This window comes from Uloborus diversus, chromosome 8 (assembly GCF_026930045.1).
Source record: "Uloborus diversus isolate 005 chromosome 8, Udiv.v.3.1, whole genome shotgun sequence".
NCBI classification, from domain to species: domain Eukaryota; kingdom Metazoa; phylum Arthropoda; class Arachnida; order Araneae; family Uloboridae; genus Uloborus; species Uloborus diversus.
This window is the reverse complement of record NC_072738.1, coordinates 100,359,799-100,384,830: the sequence shown is the minus strand read 5'-3', so window position 1 is coordinate 100,384,830 and position 25,032 is coordinate 100,359,799. Positions and strand designations below refer to the sequence as shown.

The following is a 25,032-nucleotide window of genomic DNA, read 5'->3' as shown; positions in this document are numbered from 1 at the left end:
CGTAAAGTGACCAACTACACTAAAAGTACTTATTCAAAAAGAAAATCTCGATTGGGATAAAATCGTAAAACGCATCATTTAGTATGAAAGGAAGTATTCGGTTAAAAACCGATTTCACCATAGCAAAACTGACTCCAAGTTCAAAATATTTTAATTACTGACAAGAAAATTGTATAGTGGAAACAAATGTAACAGATAGTTTAAAAACAAAATGTTGATTTAATTACATTCAAAATCTTCTTTGTTTGATACTTAAGTGTTATAAGAAAGTCGAGTGCTTAATATTTTGTTAACGTGAAGCTTTTCAAGTATATTTGGAAAAGTATTGAACCTTAAAAAAACCTTGTTGACAAAAAAATAATTCTTTCAAAGCCGAGCGAGGCTCGATCGTCCAGGTACTTAATATAATATTAGTTGCCCTCCTTACGATTCCTCTGATTAAATTATTTTTCTGTATTATTTGCTTTTTGCTGTTAACCCTCATAAATTTGATTTGTGGCCTGAAACTAATTATTATTGTTTTCCCCACTATGAAAAGTGAGGCTACTTAAACACAACCTTAAGAAACTTAGGTCGGAATTTGTGTCATTTTTATTTATTATAAATCAAAAATGAATGAATGATAAACATACCAAAAAGCTTCATATATATATAATTTTTAAATGTAAAAGTTAGCTTCTTCATTTCACTACACTGCACTTTTCTGCAAAATATCTAATTGTATCTTCTTTCTTTCTTTTTATGGCATTTTTTAAAAGAAGACTATCTACAGTTGTGCATAAAATAAAAAACAAAGCAGGTTTTTGCTTTTCAGAAACAGGTTCTTTATTGCCACTTCCTAAATATTGCTCGTGAACTTAATTCTCATTATAAACATTTACATTCAGTGCTTAACATGTATTGTTTGAATTGAAACCTTAGCTTGTGATGTATCTTTTAGAGTTTTACAAGTTCAAATCATTTAATCTCTTTCAAGCACTCATCCCCCCTTTTCTTCAACAAGGAGATATGTTGCACCTCATAATCCATTCAAAGTTTCTTTGTCTCATTCTTAAATTAAAATGGCTTCTTTATATTCTTCCACTTTTTCATTCAGTGGAAACTACATCTCTCTCTGAAGCCATGTACATAGCTTGCTTCTTTCTGATTCCAATCAACATATACTCCCAAATTAAAATTCGCTGATTCCATTTACTTGTTAAATTGCATGAAGTGGGTAGATTAATGGTTTCCAAACTTTTCATACATTTTCCCCCTCATTTTTCGAGAGGAAATAGTTTTAACGCCCTCAAATTTCATAATAATCTAATTTTATAAATTCTATCATGCTGTCACAATTTATTTAATGTGCTAAAAATACCTCTATTTTATGTAAAGTAGTTTTTTTGCACTAAAACAGATTTATTTAGCATCATACTAAAATTTAAGTACTGGTAATATTACAACATTTAACAAGTAAAAAAAAATACAAAACAATACATGTTCAAAGTACATTAGTGAAATTTTAATACAAAATTAATGCAATGTGTAAGCTTCTTTTTCAGCTCTAATTTTTTCAAACTAGGGTGCCATTGAATAGATATAGCTGTTCTTATTTCTGATGCTCAGACCGTAGCGATGACAGTTTGCTAATTCTTATTTTTCTACACCTTTTTTTTTTCTCAAATTTTGATAATGGCTGCATGCTCTCTCTACAATAACTCTGCGCCTCCCTAATGAAGTGCGCCATACAGATTGGAAACCACTGACATAGAGGTTAGTTCCTCAGTATTATTTTAAATAGATCAGCCTTCACAGTGGGGTATCCAGAAAAAATTTGAAAGGGAATATGGCTGAAGTTTAGTGGAGGATATAGTTTTAGCCATTTTCTATCTTTAAAAGAGGACAATTTCAGTGTTTCGGAGGGATAGGTTCCCAAATCACCACCCTTGAATATGACACTGGTACTTCAATAGAATAAAATCAGTCAACACCCTTTGGTTGCAGAATAAGATAACATAACTCTAAAGTTATTTTGTGTGGTCAATATTTGTTTTTCTTGATCAGAACAGCATCGGCATGTTCAAATTGTTCTAATTTAAATCTTAATTCAACATTTTATTCTACATTTGTTTCATAAAAAGTGCCTGATTTCTCTTTTTTTTCAGTTAACCTAATGTGTTCATGCTACGACTTATCTATATTTTTAGAGAACTGGTTAGTTCGCCTGTCTCTAAAATGCTTCATTATGAAATGACATTACATGATCAGCAGTGTTCACTGATTTATATCCTATATTTATTTCCAAAATTTCGTGATATTTTGATATTTTCAATATTTATTTTTTTCAACTGCGGTATTTTCAATATAAAAAGTATATTAATCATAGTAATAATTGTTCATTTATTTTGAAAAATAACCAAAAAGTTATGTATGATGTATTAATGCATCATTAATATAATAAAGTAATATAATATTCCATTTTACTTGTATTTTATTTTCATAAAATTATTAATGATGTAACAATTGTGATTCATATTAAATTGCCTAATTAAATACTAAACATTGCTCAGAAAAAAAGAAAATTTCTCATGACTTGCACGGATTAAAGTATATTATTTATTTTTGAATCATATAACTGTGAAAGTAGCTCACAGAAGAAAAATGAGTAAAACAGCCAATGCTAAATTATCTTCATTAAAATGGATAGAAATGTAAAATGAAATATTAGATATGAATAATGAAATGAACCTTAATTTTAAGGCTACATATTGCAATTATAATATAAGAAAATAAAGAGTGATTTGAGGATGCATTTACTATTTTAAAGACTTTTGTTTGTGCTAATTGAAAATATCGGATATATATCAAAATATCGGATACTTTCAATATTTTCCAAAATATCAGGACATTTTCAATATTTTCCAAAATATCACGATATTTTCGAATGCTAATGGTCAAAGTATAGACCCAATCAATCCCAGATAAGCTATTATGATCTGTTCTAGAAAATCAGGTTTAACTAAATGATGAATTATTTCAGATCTTGAATAATAATTGCATAAATAGCATTTAGATTGTTCTAGGAAGAGAAATATTAGAAGGATGAATGCAGAAAAAAGAGTTAATTAAATTTTGCCAAATCAAAAAGCGACTTTAATTTTGTTCTCCAAATTTTAAATATGTAATGTAATGTCCCCCTTTTCAATTTAAAAGTGAGTGATGCATGTTTTTTAATTCAGGTACCTTGATTATGGTGAACCTTCTTGGAAAGCTCAAGCCCTTGATTGTTTGGCGAAAATGGATACTTATCATGAGGAAGTGAGGCGGAACTTTATTGCCACTTTAGATTGGTTAAAAGAACATGCTTGTTCTAGGTCGTATGGTTTAGGTAACAATTAAGAATCTACTTTGTTTTAAAATATATCTTTCCCACAGTACTTTTGCTTAAAGTTTTTCAATTAGTTGTGACTTATACTTGAAGGCTTGAAAAAATTGTCATTATCACTATTCCAGAAGAACAATAAAGAAACTAAATTTTTGAGTAACTGAGTTTTGATGCTTAATGATATCACAAAGCCTTAAAGCACATGATGGAACAAGGACGTAATTGTATTTCAACTTTTGACTGCTAGAGTGTAGTTTAAAGGAACAATGATATAATTAAGGGTTAAAAATTGTTGTTTAATTCCAAGTCTGAGTAAAGAACATGTGATATACACTTTTGTCATTATTTTCAGACCCTTAATTTATTTTCATAGTCAATATTTCATATTTTCTTCTTTTTTTTTTGGTTTCCTGTAAAGTTTCTGTTTTAGCAGTTGCATTGCTCTTTTGAAACAGCACTATGTACCTGTACCTACTTTAGAAGTTTTTCAGGGTCCAAGGGGGAAAAAAACATACAAAACTTTAAAGTTCTTATTTCTAAAACTGGAAATTTGAAATATGTGAAAAGTAGTATTAATATAGTTTTAAGTAGATTTTTTAGTGTAATTTTTTACGTTTAATACTTTGTAGCCAAAAAAAAAAAAATAATTTGAATTTTGACCTCTTGAATTCAAATGATGTTTTTCGCAATCACGAGTGTGTGTGTGTATATAGGCATGTGTATTTATGTGTGTTGGGGGTATGTGTTTGTGTGTAGGTTATGTGTGTTTGTGTGTAGGGGGTATGTGTGTTTGTGTGTAGGCATGTGTGTTTGTGTCTGTGTACAGGCATGAGTGTGTTTGTGTGTGTAGGTGTATGTGTTTGTGTGTGTGTGTGTACATGCGTTTATGTATGTGTGTAAGTGTAGCCTATGGATGCAACCTGGAGAGTTTTCGCTATAGGAGCAGCATCGTGAGGAGTCGGTCGAGGGTGATGCTGCAGAGGGTGCTGATGGGAAAATAAAATCATAGGAACGCCAAAACAGTCATATGAAAGCAATAAGCAATTGTGATTGCTCAAAAAAAAAAAGAAAAAATTAAAAAAAAAAACTAATTGTAACTGCAATGAATTTTTCTTAATTTGAATCAAGATCAACTCAAGATTGAAAACTAAACCAAGCCAAAACCTGTGGCCCGACAGCCTGTGAGGGCCAAAGCCTGCTTTGCCCAACTCAGTTTTCCTGACCAGTAGCTCTGAGGTGCAAGGCATATGTTCTGGTTAGGTGGTCAGCCTAACGCCGAACCCCCAGTGTTTGGTTCCCAAGTACGTTTGGTTCTCATTTTATCGACCCACTGAAGGGATGAATGGCTGAATCAACCATGCCCAACCCGGGAATAGAACCCAGGCCTATAGTGTGGGAGCACAAAGCGCTACCACTGCGCCACTGGGATTCAATTAAAAACTAAACTAACTGTTAATTTTAGGCTAATTTTTACACTACAGTTTAAAAGTAAACAACCTTAGTTAATTCCTCTTTTTTACTTTGTGTGAAATAATTTTTAAAAACTAACAGGAAGGAGTAAATGTGGATAGAGTTTATCACTGCCAAATAATGATCGGAATACCAGTATTCTGGTATACCAAATACCCGTATTTCTAGCTATTCTGCAATTTAGTAATACCAGTATTTGCTGAATTAAAATACCGGTATTTTTGGAATTAACTGAAAATAATAAGATTTTAATTAAGGAGTTTTCAATTTAACTTGTTAGATATCTACTGCTATTTTAAATGTGAATTTCTTTTTCAATGAGACCGTACCAGAATCAATCAATTAATGTAAAAAATTGACTCCAAAAGCATGTGTTAATAAGATATAAATAAATAAAAGTAGTGAAAAGAATACAAAATATTTTCATGTATAGATGGTGTGATTTGAATCAAGAACATTATCAAGATAACCAAGAATATATTCAAATGTATGCATTTTGTGTTACAAATCATGTCATAAATTTTACAAATTTGTTTATGTTTGGATAGCTAATGAATTCTATTGCACAATATGCTTCTTAATTTGTTTTTCAGTTAGTTTCTATACTGGCTGCAAAATATTGAATTGAACTCAATTTCTGCAATAATTAAAGGATTCAATAATATTACAAACACTTTGTTTTAAATTTATCACATACTTGTGTGCTAGGTTGCACATATTTTAAGTTCATCTATGAAACTTTATTTCCAGCAAAAGAGAGTTTTATTTTAAAAAAAAAAAAATATATTATTATTTTTGCTAGGTACAAAATTGCCATGGGATGAAAGTTGGCTCATAGAATCATTGTCAGATTCAACAATTTATATGGCCTATTACACTGTTGCACATTTACTACAAAATGGTGTGAAGGGAAGTCTTGATGGTTCCAAAGGTTCACCAGTTGGTATCACGTAAGTTGTGGTTTTGTTTTTCATTTAAACACCTTGATTAAACAGAGATTTCTACTTATTGTATTAATATCATTGAAAATACACAGCTTTTTAACCGACTTCAAAAAGGAGGCGGTTATCAGTTCATACCGTATGTATGTTTTTTTTTTTTGTTTGTCCACTCATAGCGTCTCACCTAGTGAACCGATTTTGATGATTCTTTTTTTAATGGATAGGGGATGGCTCAACTTAGGTCCCATTACTTTGTTTGACCATATTTGTTCTTTAAAAAAAAGTTATGGGCAAAAAACAGTAAATTTCCCTATTAAATGATTAAAATGATATTGTAGCGAAGTTCGCACTGTTCATCCGTAGATAACGGTGGCTCAGTGGTAGAATTCTCGTCTCCCACACAAGCAACCCGGGTTCAAATCCCGACTAGGACAAAGTGAATTTTACTAAAATTTCGTTTCTACTGTTTCCCGTATTTTCTCGAATGTTCTATTAATTTCTGTATCTTTCTAACGAGTATTCGCTTCATTTGGCTTTCACATTGTCTTCGCTATCTTCATCTACGCGACAGTATGAAACTCATTGTTATAAAAGTTTGGTGCCATATAACTGTAACATTAACAGTAATTGTAATGATAATTTTGAATAAAGGCTTTTCTAAAGCAATACAGTGATATAGAGCCGCACTTCTTACTAGGTAACTTCTTAATTTTACTGAAATATCTACATTTACACTAAAAAAAATCAAATAAAAAAAATTTTGAAAAAAAAAAATAGAACCGACTTCAAAATTGCTCTAAAAAGTGAAAAATAATTTTATTCTTTAAACACCATCGATAATACTTTTAAACATAATTTTTGAAGTTGGCGCAAAAACAAAAAGTAAAATCCATTGTAACCATGCTTCGTTCATATTTTTATCAAAAAATCATCCAAACTTAGGAACGAAACATTTATATCGTTACTCAAATATGCTGTCATCAATGCGTAATGCATGTGATAGTGAAGAAACTGGACGTGGTTAAATTTATACTTGTAGTTGAGTTATGGCTGTGAATGATTTTATCGATCGTTTTTGCGCCAACTTCAAAAATTATGTTTAAAAGTATTATCGATGGTGTTTAAAGAATAAAATTATTTTTCACTTTTTAGAGCAATTTTGAAGTCGGTTCTATTTTTTTTTCAAAATTTTTTTATAACAGATGGATCACTTACAGACATGCCTGGGCTAACGAGGACTAATATACCCAATTTAATTTGGCTTATAGGTACTTTAATGCAGTGGGGTACCTAACATGGGTGAAACCCGGGGCAGTATTTTGTGATGTCACCCCCCCCCCCGAAAAAGGTTAAAAAAATTATTCAAAATTAATGTTCTATGTAAACATGAACTTCATGTAATAATTAGAAACAAGGACATTTGTGTTGCAACAAAATTTTAAGTTGGCAAATGTACCAAAGACAAATAAAAACTACGAATGCTTTTTATATAACTTGACCTAAACACATGTGTGCAGCACCGTCGCAAGTTCAAAAAAGTAAGGGGTTGTGGGAAATTGATGGCCTTTTAATTCAAATGTATCTCAAACACAGCAAAAGATAATGGGTTTTCAGTTTTTTGGTTTAAGACAATAAGAACTTAATTTTGAGTATAATATTCACCCCATAATATAGGGAGGAGGGTTCTCCTAGAAAGTTTTCAAATTTGTAGTTTTAAAAATGCCTTTTAGAAGAACTTGGATAATGATAGGGGAAGAAGAAATTCGGAGGAAGTCCGCTAGAAATTTTTCGAAATAATAGCTATTAAAATGCAGTTTTAGGCAGATTTTGGTGGTGTTATGGGGAGGAGAGGTTCAACAGCTTATCCCCGGAAAATTTTCAATTTATAGAATGAAAAAGGTATTTTAATCTATCTTTGGTCTACAGACTGTCAGGGGTTGAAAAGGCTCGAGGGCCTTACTCCGAGAGTTTTCGAAATTGAACTCTTTTTTTAAAATCACTTTAATAGGCAATCTTTAAAAATGATTAGAGGACTGATAATTTTTTAAAATAGAAGCTCTAAAACACAATTGAAACAACTTTTTAGAAAGCCGAGACAAAATCCTCCCTCCCCCTCATAATGATACTACTCTGCTTGATAGATTAAATATTATTTAAAATGTTGCAGTAAAATTCAGAACTGAATTATAAATATTTTTTATAAACTCTTAAATCAAATTTGGCATCAGCCCCCCTCCAGAGGGTATCCCCAGCGCAAGCACCCCACGTCCCTTCGTGGTGCGTTTGATAGAGGAAAAATAATTTAAAGTATTGGGAGAAATTCTCTGAAATGAAGAATTTGTATTTTTCAAAACTTGCAATTCCACTTTGGGTGTCACGCCCCAGACTGGTGACAGTTGCGGCGAACCCTCCCCGTCCCCCTGTTGCGACACCACTGCCCTAATGTATTTTAGAAAAGCTGCATCTGAATACTTGCCTCACACCCTCTAAAAGTTTCAATCAATAAATAAATGCTCCGAATCTTTTTTTTCTTTTCAATTCTCATCAGGGCCGGATTTAGGGGAGGACAGGCGGGGCTACTGGCTCAGGGCCTCCACAACAAAGGGGCCCCCACAATAAAATTTTTACAAAATATCTAACTTTCATGGGTAGAAAATATTGGATATATACATATACAGTAGAATAGCTTTATAATGCCGACCTATATAACGCAATTCTCTGTAAACCGCACAACTTTTCAGAAGTAAACAATAGGTATAGAAGTTTAAAAAGTCCTTCTGTTTTCCTTTGCAAACATAAAAATTGTTAGGCAAATTAAATTTTGAGACAGTTTTTCATCTTTCCACCTTAATTCAATGTTTTTAAATGAAATTAGTACTCACAGTAAACAGAAAACAAAAGATAGCTCTTAAAAATGCAGCTGTTATGCAAGCCACAAAGCTAGCTAAAGTGCAGGATAATTCATTTTCTTTTGATTGTGAAATATATTTATTTGAATGACTAATTTTAATGTTAGTGCTTTAATACTCATTGCAGATAAAACTCATTATGAAGTGCAAATATATAGTATAGACTAGAGGATCCGACAGACATTGTTCTGTTTAAACTTTGTAAATTGAAAAGTTAAAAAATTTCAATAAACTATCAAGTGTTTGAACCGTTTTGTTGAAAAATATAAGTAAAAGAAAATGTTTTAAGCGGCTTGGTCGGAAGCTGCTAAGCCGGTCAGAATGCGTATATTTATTACAATTTGATTTATCTAATGCCCACTGAGCAGTTGTTTTTTTAACTATTATTTCTCCCATACTTGATGGTTTGTTCCTTCAGCCATACTCAAAGGATAAAAAGCGTCCTCAGATATTAAGTGTAAAAAACTAACTACCCATCTATTTTTTTTAGTCTAAATTTTATGACATCTGTTTTTTTAGTTTAAATTTTATTACAAAAAGCAGAGCTGGCTTTCTTATTGTCCTTTGGCAACAAGTTAAATATTTATTTCAGTTCTCGCTCAACAATAGGTTAAATTAAATATTAATCATTTGGGAGATATAACCATCCAATGTTTAAATTAATTAATTAATTAACAAAAACATTTCCGATTCGATCCATCGCGCTTCGAAACCATGCTTGCTACAACTTAATTATGCACAAAAAATTTGATCAAAATCGGTGCAGCCGTTTAAAAGCCTTATGGTGACAAATGTTCGCACAGAAGATTTTTATATACAGTCGAACCTTGATATCTCGAATTTGAAGGGAGCATAAAAAAAATTCGATTTAACAAAAATTTGAGTTATCAAAAATCCTTGGGTAGCTGGGGGGTGGGGGATAAAATGCAAACAAATACTTTGAAAATAAATGCATATATTATTCACAAAACACTTACTGATATATTGAGTCATTTAAAAAAAGAATCGATGCTGGTTTGCTTCAAATTCATGTCCTTTTCTCGTTCCACTACAAGTTCTAAATGAGAAAGTGCTCTAAAAGTCTCTTCTGTCATATGTGGACGGGATTCGATGAATCTTCGTAGAACATCAGTAGCGAATAGGGCTTCTTTGTTTGTAGGTTTTTGGTGAGGATTGCAGATCTCTTCTTCTTCATCCTCTTCGGAAATTGGATCGCCAGCGGTTATTTGAGACATAATTTCGTGGTCTTCCCATCAACCACATACTGCAACTTCTTCATCAACGTATAGGAAGTCTTGAAATTGCACTTCATTTAAATCCAAACGTTCGGAAAGTCGTCCCCAATCTGTCCTTGACACACTCATCTCAGGTTCATCACTTATGTCGCATACGGGGACATCCTCTTCATTCTTTACGAATCCAGCTTTCTTAAAGCAATTTCTGATGGTTGAGGAAGTTACACTATTCCAAGCTTTGTCAGTCATTCGCATGGCTTCTAATATGGTCACTCCAGAAGACTTGACTCCTTCTTCAATTTCAGCCAAAAGTTTTTTCACAACTTGATGGTGATATTTGATCTTAAAGCTGTGAATGATCCCTTGATCAAGGGGTTGTAATTTTGATGTGTTTGGGGGAAGAAACTCAACCTTTACGTAATCCAATTTCGGAATTATGTTGTGGGCTTTGCAGTTATCAATGAACAATACGATTTTCCTTTCTTCTCTTTTCCTTTTCCTTTCTAATTCTTTTAGCCAATTTTCAAAAAATTTGGAAGTCATCCAAGCTTTACGGTTAGAATCGTAAGCAAAAGGAAAGGATTTCACGCCTGAAAAACACCTTGTTTAGCTGATTTTCCAATCATTAGAGGCGGTAGTTTTTCAGTCCCATCCATATTGGAACAAAGCAGCAAAGTCAATCTTTCTTTACTTCTCTTGCCTCCTTTGCAGGCTTCTCCTTTGATAGCCATGGTTTTATCTGGAGTGCATTTAAAAAAAAGTCCAGTTTCGTCAGCATTAAACACATTTTTTTCATCATAATTTTGCAGAATTAAATGTAGTTTTTCTTTAAATTCCACGCAGACTTCCTCATCAACACTTGCACTTTCGCCGCATACCTTAAGAAATGTAATGTTGTTTCGGATTTTAAAATTCTCGAACCATCCATTGCTTCCTTTGAAACTTAAATGGCCTAATTCCTTAGCAAATGCTTCGGCTTTCTCTTTTATTAAATTTCCATTCAGAGAGATGTTTTGTGCTCTACATTGCGTTATCCAAATCATTAAACATTTTTCCATATCTTGAAACTCGCTAACTCGAATTCTCTTTCGTTTCTCAAAGCCGTCAGCACACTTTTCCAGAATAGCCTCTTTGTTTTTCAATATGGTCGATAATGTACTGCTTGGAATTCCAAACTCTTTTGCGATTTCGTTTTTCTTTTTGGAACCTTTTTCCACTTCTTCAATTAATCGTTTCTTCTCCTGAATAGAAAGCGTATTTAATTTTCGTTTGGTTGCCATAGCTAACTATGCGTAAATGGACAGCTTTGAAAGTTATCTGAAATTATTCTTTTTTACCACTGTACGCGATATGAAGATAGAACAGAATGAGGGTCCAGCAGAACTGTAACAAGAAGCAGCTATCCCCCCCCCTACTCTCCTACTGTCCTCCCGCCAACATTTCACAGCTCCCCTCCTGCAGATGTGTGACTTTGAAAAGTCAGAAGAAGGGGAGAAGGGCGGAAGAGGGTGAAATGACAAAAGGAGAGGAATGTTGAAAATTCGGAACGGCTCAGAATAGAATAGAAACAGGTTTGTACACATTTTGGAACAAGAAAAAAGGAAATGGAATCCGAGCGAAATAGCAAAACATTTCGAGTTATCAAGGGCTTAAAACTGAAAATTTCGACTAAACAAGGTAATTTTAACATTGACAGTATAGGAGGTATGAAGGGGGATAAAAAAAATTCGAGATATCAAAAATTTCGAGTTATCAAGGTTTGAGTTATCGAGGGTTGACTGTATTAAGATATATTCTGAATATTAGTTTCAAAATATGAAATGATCTATATAATGCAAAAACCTGTATAACACAAAAGGTCTGGTCCCAAGTTGTGCGTTATAAGGGTCTTTTACTGTATATCAAAATATTCGGATATATATCAAAGTATCGGATATTTTCGAAAATATGATGATCTTTTCGAACCCTGATTAGGGGCCTCAACTCCTTCGTTGCCCCGGGGCCTCCACACTTCCAAATCCAGTCCTTATTCTCATAGAAAATACGCCCATTAAATCAGTTCATAAATACATCAAAATATCTTATGCACTATGCAATCAACTATATTTAAGAGATATTTTTGAACCTCCTCCTTTAGAAAATTAGCTTTAAAACTTTGATAACAGCAATGTTTCTTAATAGATGTTTTGTTGAATATGTTATGCTAGCACAAGGCAATGCTAACAGTTTCTTCTTTGTAATACTAGTTGAAATTTATTATTCAACTTCTAACTCGACTAACATGAAAGTATTTTTGTGAAGGTCTTTTTTTTCCCATTAGCGATATCAGTATCTTGGACTTTTTTTTCTTCTCTCATTTTTAAAGGAATTGCTGCCTTGATAATTAATGGGAAGCAAAGTAAATAATGAATGTTATTTAATAAAATTTTTTCATACAGTTGAACTTGTCTATCTCGAATGGTCGAGGGTTCATAAAAAAATTCGCGAAAGACAGATTTCGAGATACGGAGGTTTTGATTTTTTCATTTCAATCTAGTGACTATGAGTTGTTCAAGCAATGCATACACAGTTGGTAAAAAGAATAAAAATGTAATATACAAAATATGAAATAAATTAATTAAATAAACTATTTTGCATTCAAGAACTGGTCTTCTATGAAGAGGCACAAGGTACAGCAATTTCCTGGAAAACAATTACCGAGAATTCTTTTGATTCTTTCTTCTACTACCCGCCTTCTACTCTTTCACTTTTCCTTTTTTGCTTTGCAGGAGAAATAATAGCATAACGTGTCCAGTTTGTCACTTTGAAGTGACACGTTTCTTCTCTCCTTCCCCTCATAGTATCGTGGGCCAACCAGTGTTTGCTCCTTGCATTCGCTATGTCCCTCGCTTTTTCCGCGACCAAGGCGGAGTATTATCCTCCATTATTTCTTATTTTAGGCTTATATCATGCCTATCTTAGTTCTCTAAACAAAGTTTAGAGTAAAAAAAATAAAATAAATCAGATTGTACTTCAGATTTTTGTAGCAATGAATTTTGAACTTGGAGAAATAGAGGTTTTGCATATGAAGTATCTGAGAAAAGCAGGGGAAAAAAGCCATGAGAAATTAATTGAGATTGCTTGGAAATTGAAAAAAATTGAGATATGCAGTTTTTTAAGATACATAGTTTAGAGATAGACAGGTTCGACTTTATATTAAAAAAAGATATTGTTTGATAATATTTTAAGAAACAATTCTTCTTTTTGTTCTTTCAAACTACTAGAAATTAATACAATTATTTTTGATGCTCAACTGAAAGGTTGTTTAAAATTTTTGAAACATAATAAATATTTTAAAAAGAGATATATTTCCCTTTTTGCATATTTAGTGCAATTTTGTTAATAAATAAATAAATAAAAACAATGTTTGATATTGTATTTTTTCAAAGGCCTCATCAGTTGACTCCAGATGTTTGGGACTATATCTTCTTTAAAGATTCTCCTTATCCGAAGACAGATATTCCAAAGCAAATTTTAAAGAAGTTGAAACATGAGTTTGAGTTTTGGTACCCATTAGATATACGATGTTCTGGAAAGGATCTTGTACCTAATCACTTGACATATTTCATTTACAACCATTGCGCTATATGGGCTAATGAACCTGAAAAATGGCCCAAAGCTGTCAGAGCTAATGGTCACCTTTTGTTGAACTCTGAAAAAGCAAGTAATATTTGTATACATATTGCATTCATGCTGTTTGTTGAAACTTTTTTGTGCTGTTTCTTTTTAATTACGTTAAAATTGAGTGTTTGGTCGATTACTTTATATACTTATCATCCAAATGTTATTTTTTTACTTCTTAGTTCATTTTTCTACAAAAGCGTGTTTTTTTTAAATAGTTTTTTAATCTGTTATTTTATTTATTCAATTAATACTCGTTCTTTATGTTCCATCTAGATGTCTAAAAGTACAGGAAATTTTCTTACTCTGTCTCAAGCTGTTGAAAAATATTCTGCAGATGGTATGTCTAGCTGTATTTAATTATTTTTCTTTTTTCTCTGATAATAAATTATTTAAACTCTGGCTTACATTTTGTACCTGAAAATGCTTTTGAGATTTAGGGTTTGCTTAGACATGAAACCCAACTAATGGAGAATGACTTTGATATAGTTTTACAGTAAAATAATAAATTTATTTTTACATGAAAATATTGCTTTAATTTTAAAAGTTTTAAATTTGTGGACGAAATTATTTGAACTAAGTTAGAGCCAAAGACATAGTGACCACTAATGTTACTATATTCATGCCAGTATACTGGAAAGTGGATTCGATTACCCCTGGAGAAACTTTTTGAAACTTAGTTCAATAAAAATGTTTTAATAGTTCATCCAACTATTTCCATCATAATTACTTAACATGTTTTCATAATATTTTGACAGGTATGAGACTATCTTTAGCTGATGCTGGTGATGGAGTTGAAGATGCTAATTTTGTTGAAAGCATGGCTGATGCTGGTGTCCTACGCCTTTATTCGTTTTTGGAGTGGGTGAAAGAAATTATGTCTTCAAAAGATCAACTTAGAAGTAGTGAAACTTTAACTGTCAATGATAAGGTGTTTATAAGGTTTGTTTTTAATTTTCATTAATCTAAGTCTTTCAGATGTCAGTCTAACTATTTTTAATTTGAACGTATTAACCCCTTTGTACACAAGAATTTCCTAATGCTCATCGTGAAATTCTCGTGCTCGAAAAACATGAGGTACAGCCTGAGTAAAAACTTTAAGACCAGTATAATTTTCTTTGAAAAAAGGAAAATAAAGCTAAAGGGATTTTAATATTATTGTATTATTAATTATTAACGTTCATTGGTAAGAAATAACATAACAAACAGGATTTGTAAAGCATGTAATAACCAGAAAAGCAGTGATGTATTCAAAGTTAGCATTTCAGTTTGAGTAAAAACTTTAAGGCCACTATTATTTTTAAAAAACTGCAAGTACATATACTGTAATAAATGTCACCTCAGTTAACAAGATTGTGAAAACCCTTCAATTTGCAGTTTTGTGATTAATTTCTTCAAAGTTTTTGTCCTACTTGTGACGATATTGTAAGGTAAGAAATTAACTGTTGAAGAAAGAGGGCAGATTGGACCTTCTTCTTCAACAAGGATAAGTAGACGCACTATTACGAAAAAATAGGAAGATCGAAGACTGAAGTCAACATTTTTGTTTGATTTAAACACAATTAGGGTAAAAAAAAAACCCCGGGAAAACTTAAAGCTTTGTCTTCGCGTCATGGAAGAAGAGTTTTTAAATTGTTACATTACCTGAAAAGTACTCAACCAGAAAACTTATTAAGACGATAGGTTTAAATGTTTGTCAAAAACGATATTTAACACAATTAGAAGGTGTGGAAATTTTATTAATGCTGCAAAATTGCTTAAACCTCATTTATTGAAAATGCACAAAATAGAGCGTTTCAACTTTAGCTAGGAAATCATGACCTGGGATAACCAATGAATACAAAATATTTTTTCTAACAAAAAGAAGTGGAGTTTGGATGGACCAAACAGACGGAGGTACTATTGGCATGATTTACGAAAAGAAAAAGAAATATTCTACAAGCGCCAATTAGATGGAGGGTCTGTCAGAACTTGAGAGTGCTTTGCTTACAATGGTGTGTGCTCAGTTGCGTTTGTTTCAGGTAAAATGAACTCACAATTATATCAAAATGTCCTCCCAAGTCATCTTTTACCAAATGCTGAATTTATTGCTGGAGAAAATTAAAAATATCAGCAAAACAATGCATCTATCCATCCGAGTAATAGTGCAAAAAATAGGCTCCAAGTAAACAAAGTTGAAACTTTGAAATGACCAACTAAGTCTCCAGATCTTAACCCAATAGAGAACTTATTGGGTGACTTAGCAAGAAGAGTTTATGCAAAGGAGAGACATTTTACTTTATCAATAGAGCTGAAATCTACCATCGAAGATGAATGGTAAAAAATACATCCCGAATTTTGTCAAAAACTAGTTCCATTCATGAAAACAAGAATATTTGAAGTAATTTGAAGGAATGACTCCCACACAAGCTTATAAATATTTGAAATTTTGTCCTAATATGCTTTTTTCTATGTTGGCCTTAAAGATTTTACTCAGGTTTAAATATTGATGTGGGATATTTTCTGATAATGAAACACTTACAATTAATTTTTTTTGTCTTTTTTACTTGTATTTAAGGTTAATAATTATCACTCATATGACTTTTTAATCCTAAGATTAAGGTGTGTCCAATTTCTCAAAAAAGTGCACTGGACCTAAAGTTTTTACTCAGACTGTACATATGAGGCAGTGAAAAGCAAAGGGATTAAGTTGGTATTGTCACGTTTAGGGCAGTGGCGGCCCTAAGTTTTGCGGGGCCTCCAATTAAAAATATTAATGATTGTATTAATTACAAGTATGTCTGTTGCAAGAGTAGTGTCTCCCTCTTCCCCCCACTACGAACGCGACCCCTTATAAGAGAGAAAAAATCCCTTGAAATAGCCTTTTAAAAATTTTAACCTACTCAGTTTCAGCCATACCTTCCCACCAAGTGTGCACCACTAAATGTGTTATTTTATAAATAAAGCAAATGCATATTAGTATAATTTAATCCTAATTATACCTAATTAAAATTAACTAAACATTTTTTTTCCTTAATATAATCTCCTCATGCATACATTTTATCATTGACCTTGGAGGAAAGAGTATCAGGAGAGTGATTCAAGGACCGCCTTAAATGCAATATCGAATATCCTTAGGTTTTGGGGGGGGGGGGGAATTTGTGAAAAATATATATAAAATTCTGCATTTTGAGGCCTTATAAAGCGTAATTCAAACTACAAAATATCAGGTTAAAAATAGACAAACCAAAACTTTTTTCTAAGTTTCACACTCTTTTCCAAATGAAGAAAATGCAAAATAAAAAAATTTCATTGTTTTGTCAAATTGTGGACTTTGATCAACTGAGAGAGAGAGAGAGAAAGAGATGAGAGAAGACAATGCATTGTCACTTGCATGCTCACATCGGCTATTGGTAAAGTTGACTTTTAATCATCCCCCAAAACCCAACGACAAATAAAATGATCACTAGTAAAGAATGCATTAAAGTCTTAAAAGAAATGTTGTGGAGATTTAGAAGACAGATATCGAAACGGTAACATCCTTGTCATTCACACAATTTACAGTTTAAACTAGATAAAAAGTAAAATTGAAGTACTTTTTAAGTAGACTCAAAGACTAATTTATTTAAAGCATTTCATTTGCACTTTCCAGTCTCTAACATTTTAATATACTTGACTCTATCGTTTTACCGAATTTTTCTAAACTTTTAAGAAACTTCTGTTTTAAGTTTGTTTGGTTTTTTTTTTTTCCTAACTCTAGATTTATTCCTACAACAATATTTTTTCAAATACAAATAGTGTGGAAAACGAAGAAGAATAGAGGCAGAGCAATATTTTTTTCTTGTGCTAAACAGATTAACAGTATGCATTAGCAGCAAGATAAAAGCAAGCAATAACAGAAGAACTTCCAAAATACTAAGTTTGGGATCAAATAATTAATAAGACTAGTGTTCGCCCAGTGGTCAAAATTCGACCATATTCATAAATGAATATTTGAGAATTTTTATGAATTTAACTGTTTCCAACATTTTTATTTCTACTCTTACTCATGTTAACTGCATATCTGAAAACATACAATTTTTATACGGACACACAATACCACAGTAATAGTTTATTCCAATTTTGCTTTTTATCTGTTAATCTTAAAATAAATGGATGAAAGGGGATATTTCGGTAATAAGGTCGTTTCCAAAATTTTCAAAGTATTTTGTACTGAAAGAGGATGCTTAAAAACAAAGGTTTTAACCATTTTTTAAATAATTTGAAAAAATTTAATATTTTTTAACAACTATTTTAATTGGTTTGCAGATTAAAATTAATTTTTGACATCAAAAGCGATAAAATGCACCCATTGATTCTATTAGTGCACGGCACAAATTATCATAACCCGAAAAAGCGGTTGAGAGCAAACCGTAAATATTTAGCATGGCAATGGAGTCGCAGGCCAAAGTGCAGCACTTATAACATCATAAAGACCACACCTTATTTCCAAAATCGGACATTCAAAAAAGTATTTAAAAAAAAAAACAATTGTTGAGAAAATCAGAAGTTTTTTCTAGCTCAGCATTTTTTTTTCTCTTATTTCTATCTATTTCAGTGACTAAAAGTAGTACTTTAGATTGAAGGAAACAACCCCATTGTGAAATTGGTGTGGTCGACAAATTGCTGGCTTGAATAATTTTAATTTGGATATCATGTTGCTTTGTGCTAACCCTATGCAAATAAATGTTTCCCTACAATTTGTTTACATATGCAAAGGAAAAACATTTTTCGTGCTGGCATTGGAAACAAAAAAATTGACGCCAATGGATAAAAATCGCCAATTATCCAATTTTCAAAATCTTGACGCATCAAAACTCAATTTATACATAAAACTTCTGTGTGAACAATGTTACTTATAAAACATCTATGAATATTATTTAAGTTACTTCTTCGTCATTAGAAATATAAATTTAAAGTATCAAATGAACAAACTCTACTTGTGCCAACATATAATTGTCCATTCAAAAACACTGGGTGTCGTAATAATAGTACAATTTTTGAAAAAGGTCGACTGTGTGATTTGTTTATAGTTAAGGGCGGTGTATAACTGATGTCACACTTTTCAACATTTTCGACCCTCTCCTCCATTTGTCACAATGTTTTGCACTTCACTATACCCCCTCTTCCCTTTGTCACATGTCACACTGCTTTTCATAAACGTTCCAATAAAAAAAGGCTTATTGTGACGTTCTCCCCATTGTATGCTCTTCTTGTCATGTCTTTCCTCTCCCTTGTCACAAACTGTTACTATTTCGTGAACCTCACCTTAAAGCGGGACTTCATTCGTGGACAGCCCCTATTTTGTGGCAATCATATGCAAATATACATTCCTTTACTCTTTGTTTTCGTATGCAAAGTAAAAAAAAATCTCGAGCTGCGATTGGCGCCAAAAATTTGACACCAATATATGAAGAGCGCCTCCAATTTAACAATTATCGAAATCTTCCCGAATGAAATGATCCTGCGAAACTCAGATTATACGTAAAACTTCTGCATGAACAATGTTTCTTTTAATGAGTTTAATATTATTGAGTAAGTTGCTTCGACCTCTGCTGTTAAAATTATTAAATTCCAAACAGTCAAATGAACGAATCCTACTTGCTACATTACAAAATTGTCCATTCAAAAATACGGGACGTCGCAATAATAGTATAATTTTTTAAAAAACCGTGTTTGTGATTTGTTTGCGGTTTCGGGGAAAACTGACAAATGCACTTTTCAAAATTTTTGATGTTTCTCCCCCTTGTCCGAAAGCTTCACACTTCACCATAGCCGCTCTTTCCATTGCCACATATCACAGCTTTTCCATAAAAGTTCTTATCAAAAAAAAGCTTGATGTCCCATTCTTCCCATTGTATGTTCCTATTGTCATTTATTTCCTCCGCCTTGTCACGAATGGTTACAATTTAATGAACCCCACCTTAAAGAGGGACTTCATTCGTAGTCAGTTCCTTGCAAATAGATATTTCTGTACTCGTTTTTTACGAATGCAAAAGAAAAATATTTTTTTGTCCTGGCATTGGTGCCAAAATGGATAAAGTTCGCCAATTTCACAATTATGGAAGTCGTTCTGAATCAAATGATGCTGCAAAGCTTCCTTAATACGTAAAACTTCTGTATAAACAATATTTTTTGTAAAAGTAGGCATGATCTTGCCGTGAAATATAAAATTTCCAACAGTCAAATGAACAAACTCTACTCACGGCAACATGTAATTGTCCATGCGAAAGCACTGGACATCGTAATAATACGCCAATTTTATAAAAAAATTCACCTTGAGATCTGTTTGTGGTGATAACAAATGCAGGTATTATTGGGAGCTGGAACTGAAAGTCGTCCCTCACTCCGTAAAATAATTTATTTAAATATTAAAATCGCAAAAACATAATCAAAATGAAAATATTTTAAATACCCGTAGTTACCCCAAAAGCCTCAATAATAAAAACAAATGCAAGTATTTCATTTCTTTATGCTCAAGCGAGAATTGGCAACATCACAATATTATCCAGTATTTTCTTCACGCTAACTATGTCACATGAAAAAGCAAATAAAAATGAATTTTCACTGACTTTTAATTGCTTCTAGCGCTGTTTCTAGCCAACATAGCAGGTTTTAATTTCCCGGGGTAAACCGGGTTAAACGTGTTTTAAAGCTTTTTTCGCGAGTTTTCCAACCATACCAAGCTTGAAGCATTCAAGTGCATTTTTCGTGTAGAAAAAGCGGTATAAAAAATGAATTAAAACTTAATGATTCACGCTTCCAACAATGAAGTTCAACAATGGAAAAGAGATAAAATTAAAATTTTTGAGTTTCGCTAACTAAAAAACGCTTATAACTTTTTTTTCTAGTGGTTAGTTTTCTTGTTTAGTCTAGTTTTCTAGTTTTAGTTTTAGTTTTCTAGTAGGTTATTGGACTTTGGGCGCCCTGACAATTTTTTCGTTTGAAGTGTTTTTTAAAGACCCTTCCAACCATATCAAATTCAAAAAAAATTGAACCATCCGTTCGGGTAGAAAGAGCCACTTAGGACGAAAATGCGTTTTTTATTAATATCTCCGTTATTTAGCATTCGATTTCAAAATATTTTACTGATGACACTAAAACTGGGCAATAGCTACGGAACAAAAAAAAATGAAGGAAATCGGTTCACAAACAGAGGAGAAATCGGTACCGAAAGAAAACGGCTTGCCTATTAATATATAAAGATTATTTTTTTACATTACAACAGAGCTCTAATTATCCGAGATTGTTAGAATTTTATTTACCAACATTTCAATAATTAGAAGAAAAAACCCTCATCCACGGCTTGCCTATTAATATATAAAAGATTAATATATCTAGGGTGCTCGGGCAAAAGAGTATAAGTCAAAAATACTGAATTTTAAGGGGAGCTGTTTTTCCACAGCTTTCCTTCTAGATTTCAGAAGTAGACCACTCCATCAGGTGTTTGTTTATTTTCACAATGTTTACTACAATTTTCTTTTTCAAAATTAGTAAATCAACATTGCTTAACCTTCATTTGAACTATATTGTTGAAAATAATTAAAGTATTTGACTTATATCATTTTGATCTGAATGTAGGCGCGACTTATACTCTTTTTCCCGAGCACTCTAGATATAAAAGATAGGAAACATATGTGAATTCCCAAAAAAATATCACAAGCTATATGTAACAGAGACATGAGAACCATGGTTTATACATTTTTTATGCCGCAAGGAGCTGAATTTAGCAATTTGTTCTCCCCCCCCCCCCCTCACCCTAGCCCTCACATTCGTTAGAAATTTTAAAATTCAAGGTTTGTTTGTAACTATATTTTCCAAATGTTCAAACTTTTCGAGCACTTGAAAATGAAAAGGTTTTTTTTTTTTTTTTCAAACATTTCATTTTTAGGACCAAATCATGTAGCTTTTCAGGAGTAGGGGGCCTTCAGCAAAGCTGGGTCTCTAAGCTATAACTTGTTTAGCTTATAGGTAAATCCATGCTTGCTAACATCAATACATTAATTTAGAGACAAGTGCAGTAGAGGGTTTGGGAGTTAGGAGGAATGGGACAGCTGCATGAACAAGCCAAAGTAAAATGAGAAAAAAAAATCTAGCTAGTCTGGTAGTTTAGCAGCTTTAGGCTCTCGCTTGACTCTACTCTGCATCTGCAACATCTACTGGACAAAATAGAAATAATTTTTCACTCTTTATTTCGGCTTATAAATGCAGCTGCCCCCCTTCTCCCGCAGTCCAATTCTTCTCGACTCTCCCCTAATTATTGTAACTTTGATTACGTAAGAAAATAAACCCTTGAGAAGAAAAAAAAACAGAATATTTTAAAAAGTAATCACAAAATTAACGTAAAAACATCATATAAAATAGTACTATAAATATAATTTAACTAGAAAGTTGTCCATAAAGGTACTACAGGTGAAAATTGCTGCTTTTCTTCTAAATTTTAATGAAGCAATTGCCTGCTTGGTGATATTTTGATGGTTAAAATTTTAGCTCTAATTCCATTGGATTAACCCTAAGCTAATGTAGATAGCATTCATGATTGACCGCATTTTTGTTTCTTTATTCCCCTGAAATGATACAGTCTTACCAGCAAAGTTACTGATCGAGTTCAGCCTTGTCACACTACAGCTTTTCCCTCTATGTTAAACATTACCAAAACATTTTATCAAATTATCATGCCGTGGCGCGAGTTTCATTGTTGAAACACACGGGTTACTCGATCATCGGCTTTTATTTATATGAGGATAATTAAATATTTTTAATGCGGCCACATAAAAATCTCCCAGATGTGGTCGTATTTTTTGCCCGTCCTTTGAAGGTAGAGGTTGAGAATCCCTGATTAGATCTAACTGTCAAATTTCAAGTCAAAAACAAAAATAAATGAATCACTGTCATGAGTAGGGGAAAAAAGCAATAAAGGACAGTATTTTTCAAAAAAAAAAAAAAAAACATATCAAATTTTTAATGCTAAAGGCTTTTTTTATTGAAATTTTAAGTGTTCAAAATCATTCACATATGAGTTTTACACATTAAAAACATTATTTCTTACTTAATTCAATGTTTCTTCTATGCCAAGTTTCACTGTAATTGGGCAATAATCTTTTGAAATCTGCTTTGACTTCGCAATATTTCTTGTCATTTTCTTAATAATGCACGAAACAAACTACAGTGAACAAAATGGAAAGTTATTTTCCAGCCTGAATTATTTTTTATTCCTTTGATCTTGTATAATGCAAAATAATGGGACACAACATATTATCTACAAATTATACACCACTGCATATTATCTACCGACTTTTTTTTAAACATATTGAAGTATGCCGATGCATGTAGAAGCTGTATGTGTGTGCTCTAGAAAATATGGTAGCTGTTGCTCAAATGCATCAGTGAATTAGATTGTATGATTTTTTTTGTTTCTATGTCCCCTTAGTATTTTCTCTGTCTCCTTATCTTGCATTGTTAATATTTATTCTTATTTGCACTATGCTGTTAAACTCATGTGGTTTTATTGACAGTTAAAAGGCTAACTAAAGTAATGCACACGTATGTGATGACCCCCCCCCCCCTTTATACTGTAGAAATTTTTAGCTTATTTACTCATATATTTCTGATATAAACTTTACTTTTTTGCAGTGAAATGAGTTACTGCATTACCCAAGCCGCTGAGTATTATGAAAGGCTAATGTTCAAAGAAGCTTTGAGGACTGGCTTTTTCGAACTACAAGCAGCTAGAGATAAATATAGAGAGCTCACGGTTAAGGAAAATATGAGACAAGATTTAGTTTTTAAATTTATTGAAACTCAACTTTTGCTCCTGTGTCCGATTTGTCCCCATATATCCGAATACATATGGGGACTACTTGGAAAGGTAATTGTTTTTTGCGTAAAATAAATGGTATCCAACATTTTTTTTAAAATTTTTTTATAATGACTGATTTTATCTAATTTGATGTGCGAAACAGAACTGAAATGTAATTATTGAATAAAGTTGTATCTGACATTTGTAATTCAATGTCAATGTCAGTTGTTTTGTTTTGGAACAAGATTGTCCATTCTGTGACCGGTCCAAAACTAATTTCAGTTACTTGAGAATCAAGCTGAATCTTTTAATACCCTGAAATGCCATTTTTTATTTTTCAATAATAACACTAAAAAATCTTGATTGTGAAGTTAATAATTTGGTCAGATACATCCATGAGTGGATAGAAATAATGGTAAAAAAATGAATTTGGTCCATGTTTTTTGGAATGTAGAATCTGTGTATTTATGAATTATTATAATATCAGTTCAAAAGATTATTCACTTCAATTTGAAATTTACTTGCAGTGCATTGGTATACATTTTACACAGCTGAACTCATTTGAAATGCATTAAATAAAGTACAGTCGAGTCCTTACGCGAGGGATGCATTCCAAGACTCCTCGCGTAAGTCGAAATTTCGTGTTGTAGAAAAAGATATGTATGCAAATTTTTTAAAGCATACCAAATACTTTTAGACACTTATAAACACCCCTCAAACTGCTGTAAAGCATTCCTTAACCATACACTACAGTTTCTTGCAAAAGAACTGAACTTTTACTGTATTTAAAAAATAAAAAACTGTTATTCAATATGAGATACTTTATGATGCACAAAATGAATGACCAACGGGAATAAAATGCATAAAATAAAACAACACGGTACGCACAGCATGTAGTAAAATTAAAATGATGCACTATAATAGTACTATACAGTAGATACAGTAACAATATTTAAGAGTTAAAAAATGAAGATAATGATGATTTATGCTCCATGATCAGATCGTTATTCTTATCTAATACATTTTTAAATACGGCTGCTTCGCCTTTTCTTTTTAACGTAGCAACATCTCCTCTTCCTGATCTCCTTATTAATCCACAATACAAGAGCAGCTTCCGTTTTCATAATATTTACTTGACTAGACTGCTCTGCAAGCTTCAATATTGAAACTAAGTTCTGAAATTTTATGGATATCTTTTTGTTTTGACTTTTAATTGTACGTAATGAAGATTCACTCATAACTTATTGTCGCGCTACTGTCGACGTTTTGTAGTTGTTCAAGCATATCGAGAATCTTAGTCTTTTTTACATTTTTTGATCAGAAACTTTTTCTTCCCATCTTCAAACTTTAGATGAAGGTGACACTAAGGTGCCATTATATTTCATCAACATTTATATTTAGAACGAAAAGAATAAATAACTAAAACCCAAGCAGCACAAAGGAGTTCAAAGCTCGTTCTATAACACGTTCAGAGCACACCAACCGACACGTTCAAATTACGTTCTCCCAGAATGGTCTAAAAAGCGTCTATGTGTCTCGTCGATCGATGTCGTATAGCACGTCGAAATCTGATGTTGTACCACCGCTTTTGCACCAATTTTGAACGTGGAATATTACGTTACATTAAAATGGT

The 25,032-nt window shown here is 32.2% G+C and overlaps 1 protein-coding gene across 1 annotated transcript in view; it reads left to right on the top strand.

Annotated features, from left to right (window-relative positions):
- The window catches only part of LOC129228313 (leucine--tRNA ligase, cytoplasmic-like), a 98,050-nt gene that overhangs the window by 51,244 nt on the left and 21,774 nt on the right, over positions 1-25,032 (top strand). The window contains exons 15-20 of the mRNA XM_054862989.1: positions 3,222-3,370; positions 5,640-5,787; positions 13,351-13,621; positions 13,859-13,922; positions 14,341-14,524; positions 23,234-23,468. Coding sequence (XP_054718964.1) covers positions 3,222-3,370; positions 5,640-5,787; positions 13,351-13,621; positions 13,859-13,922; positions 14,341-14,524; positions 23,234-23,468 — 1,051 coding nt within the window. The remainder of the gene's footprint in view (positions 1-3,221; positions 3,371-5,639; positions 5,788-13,350; positions 13,622-13,858; positions 13,923-14,340; positions 14,525-23,233; positions 23,469-25,032) is intronic.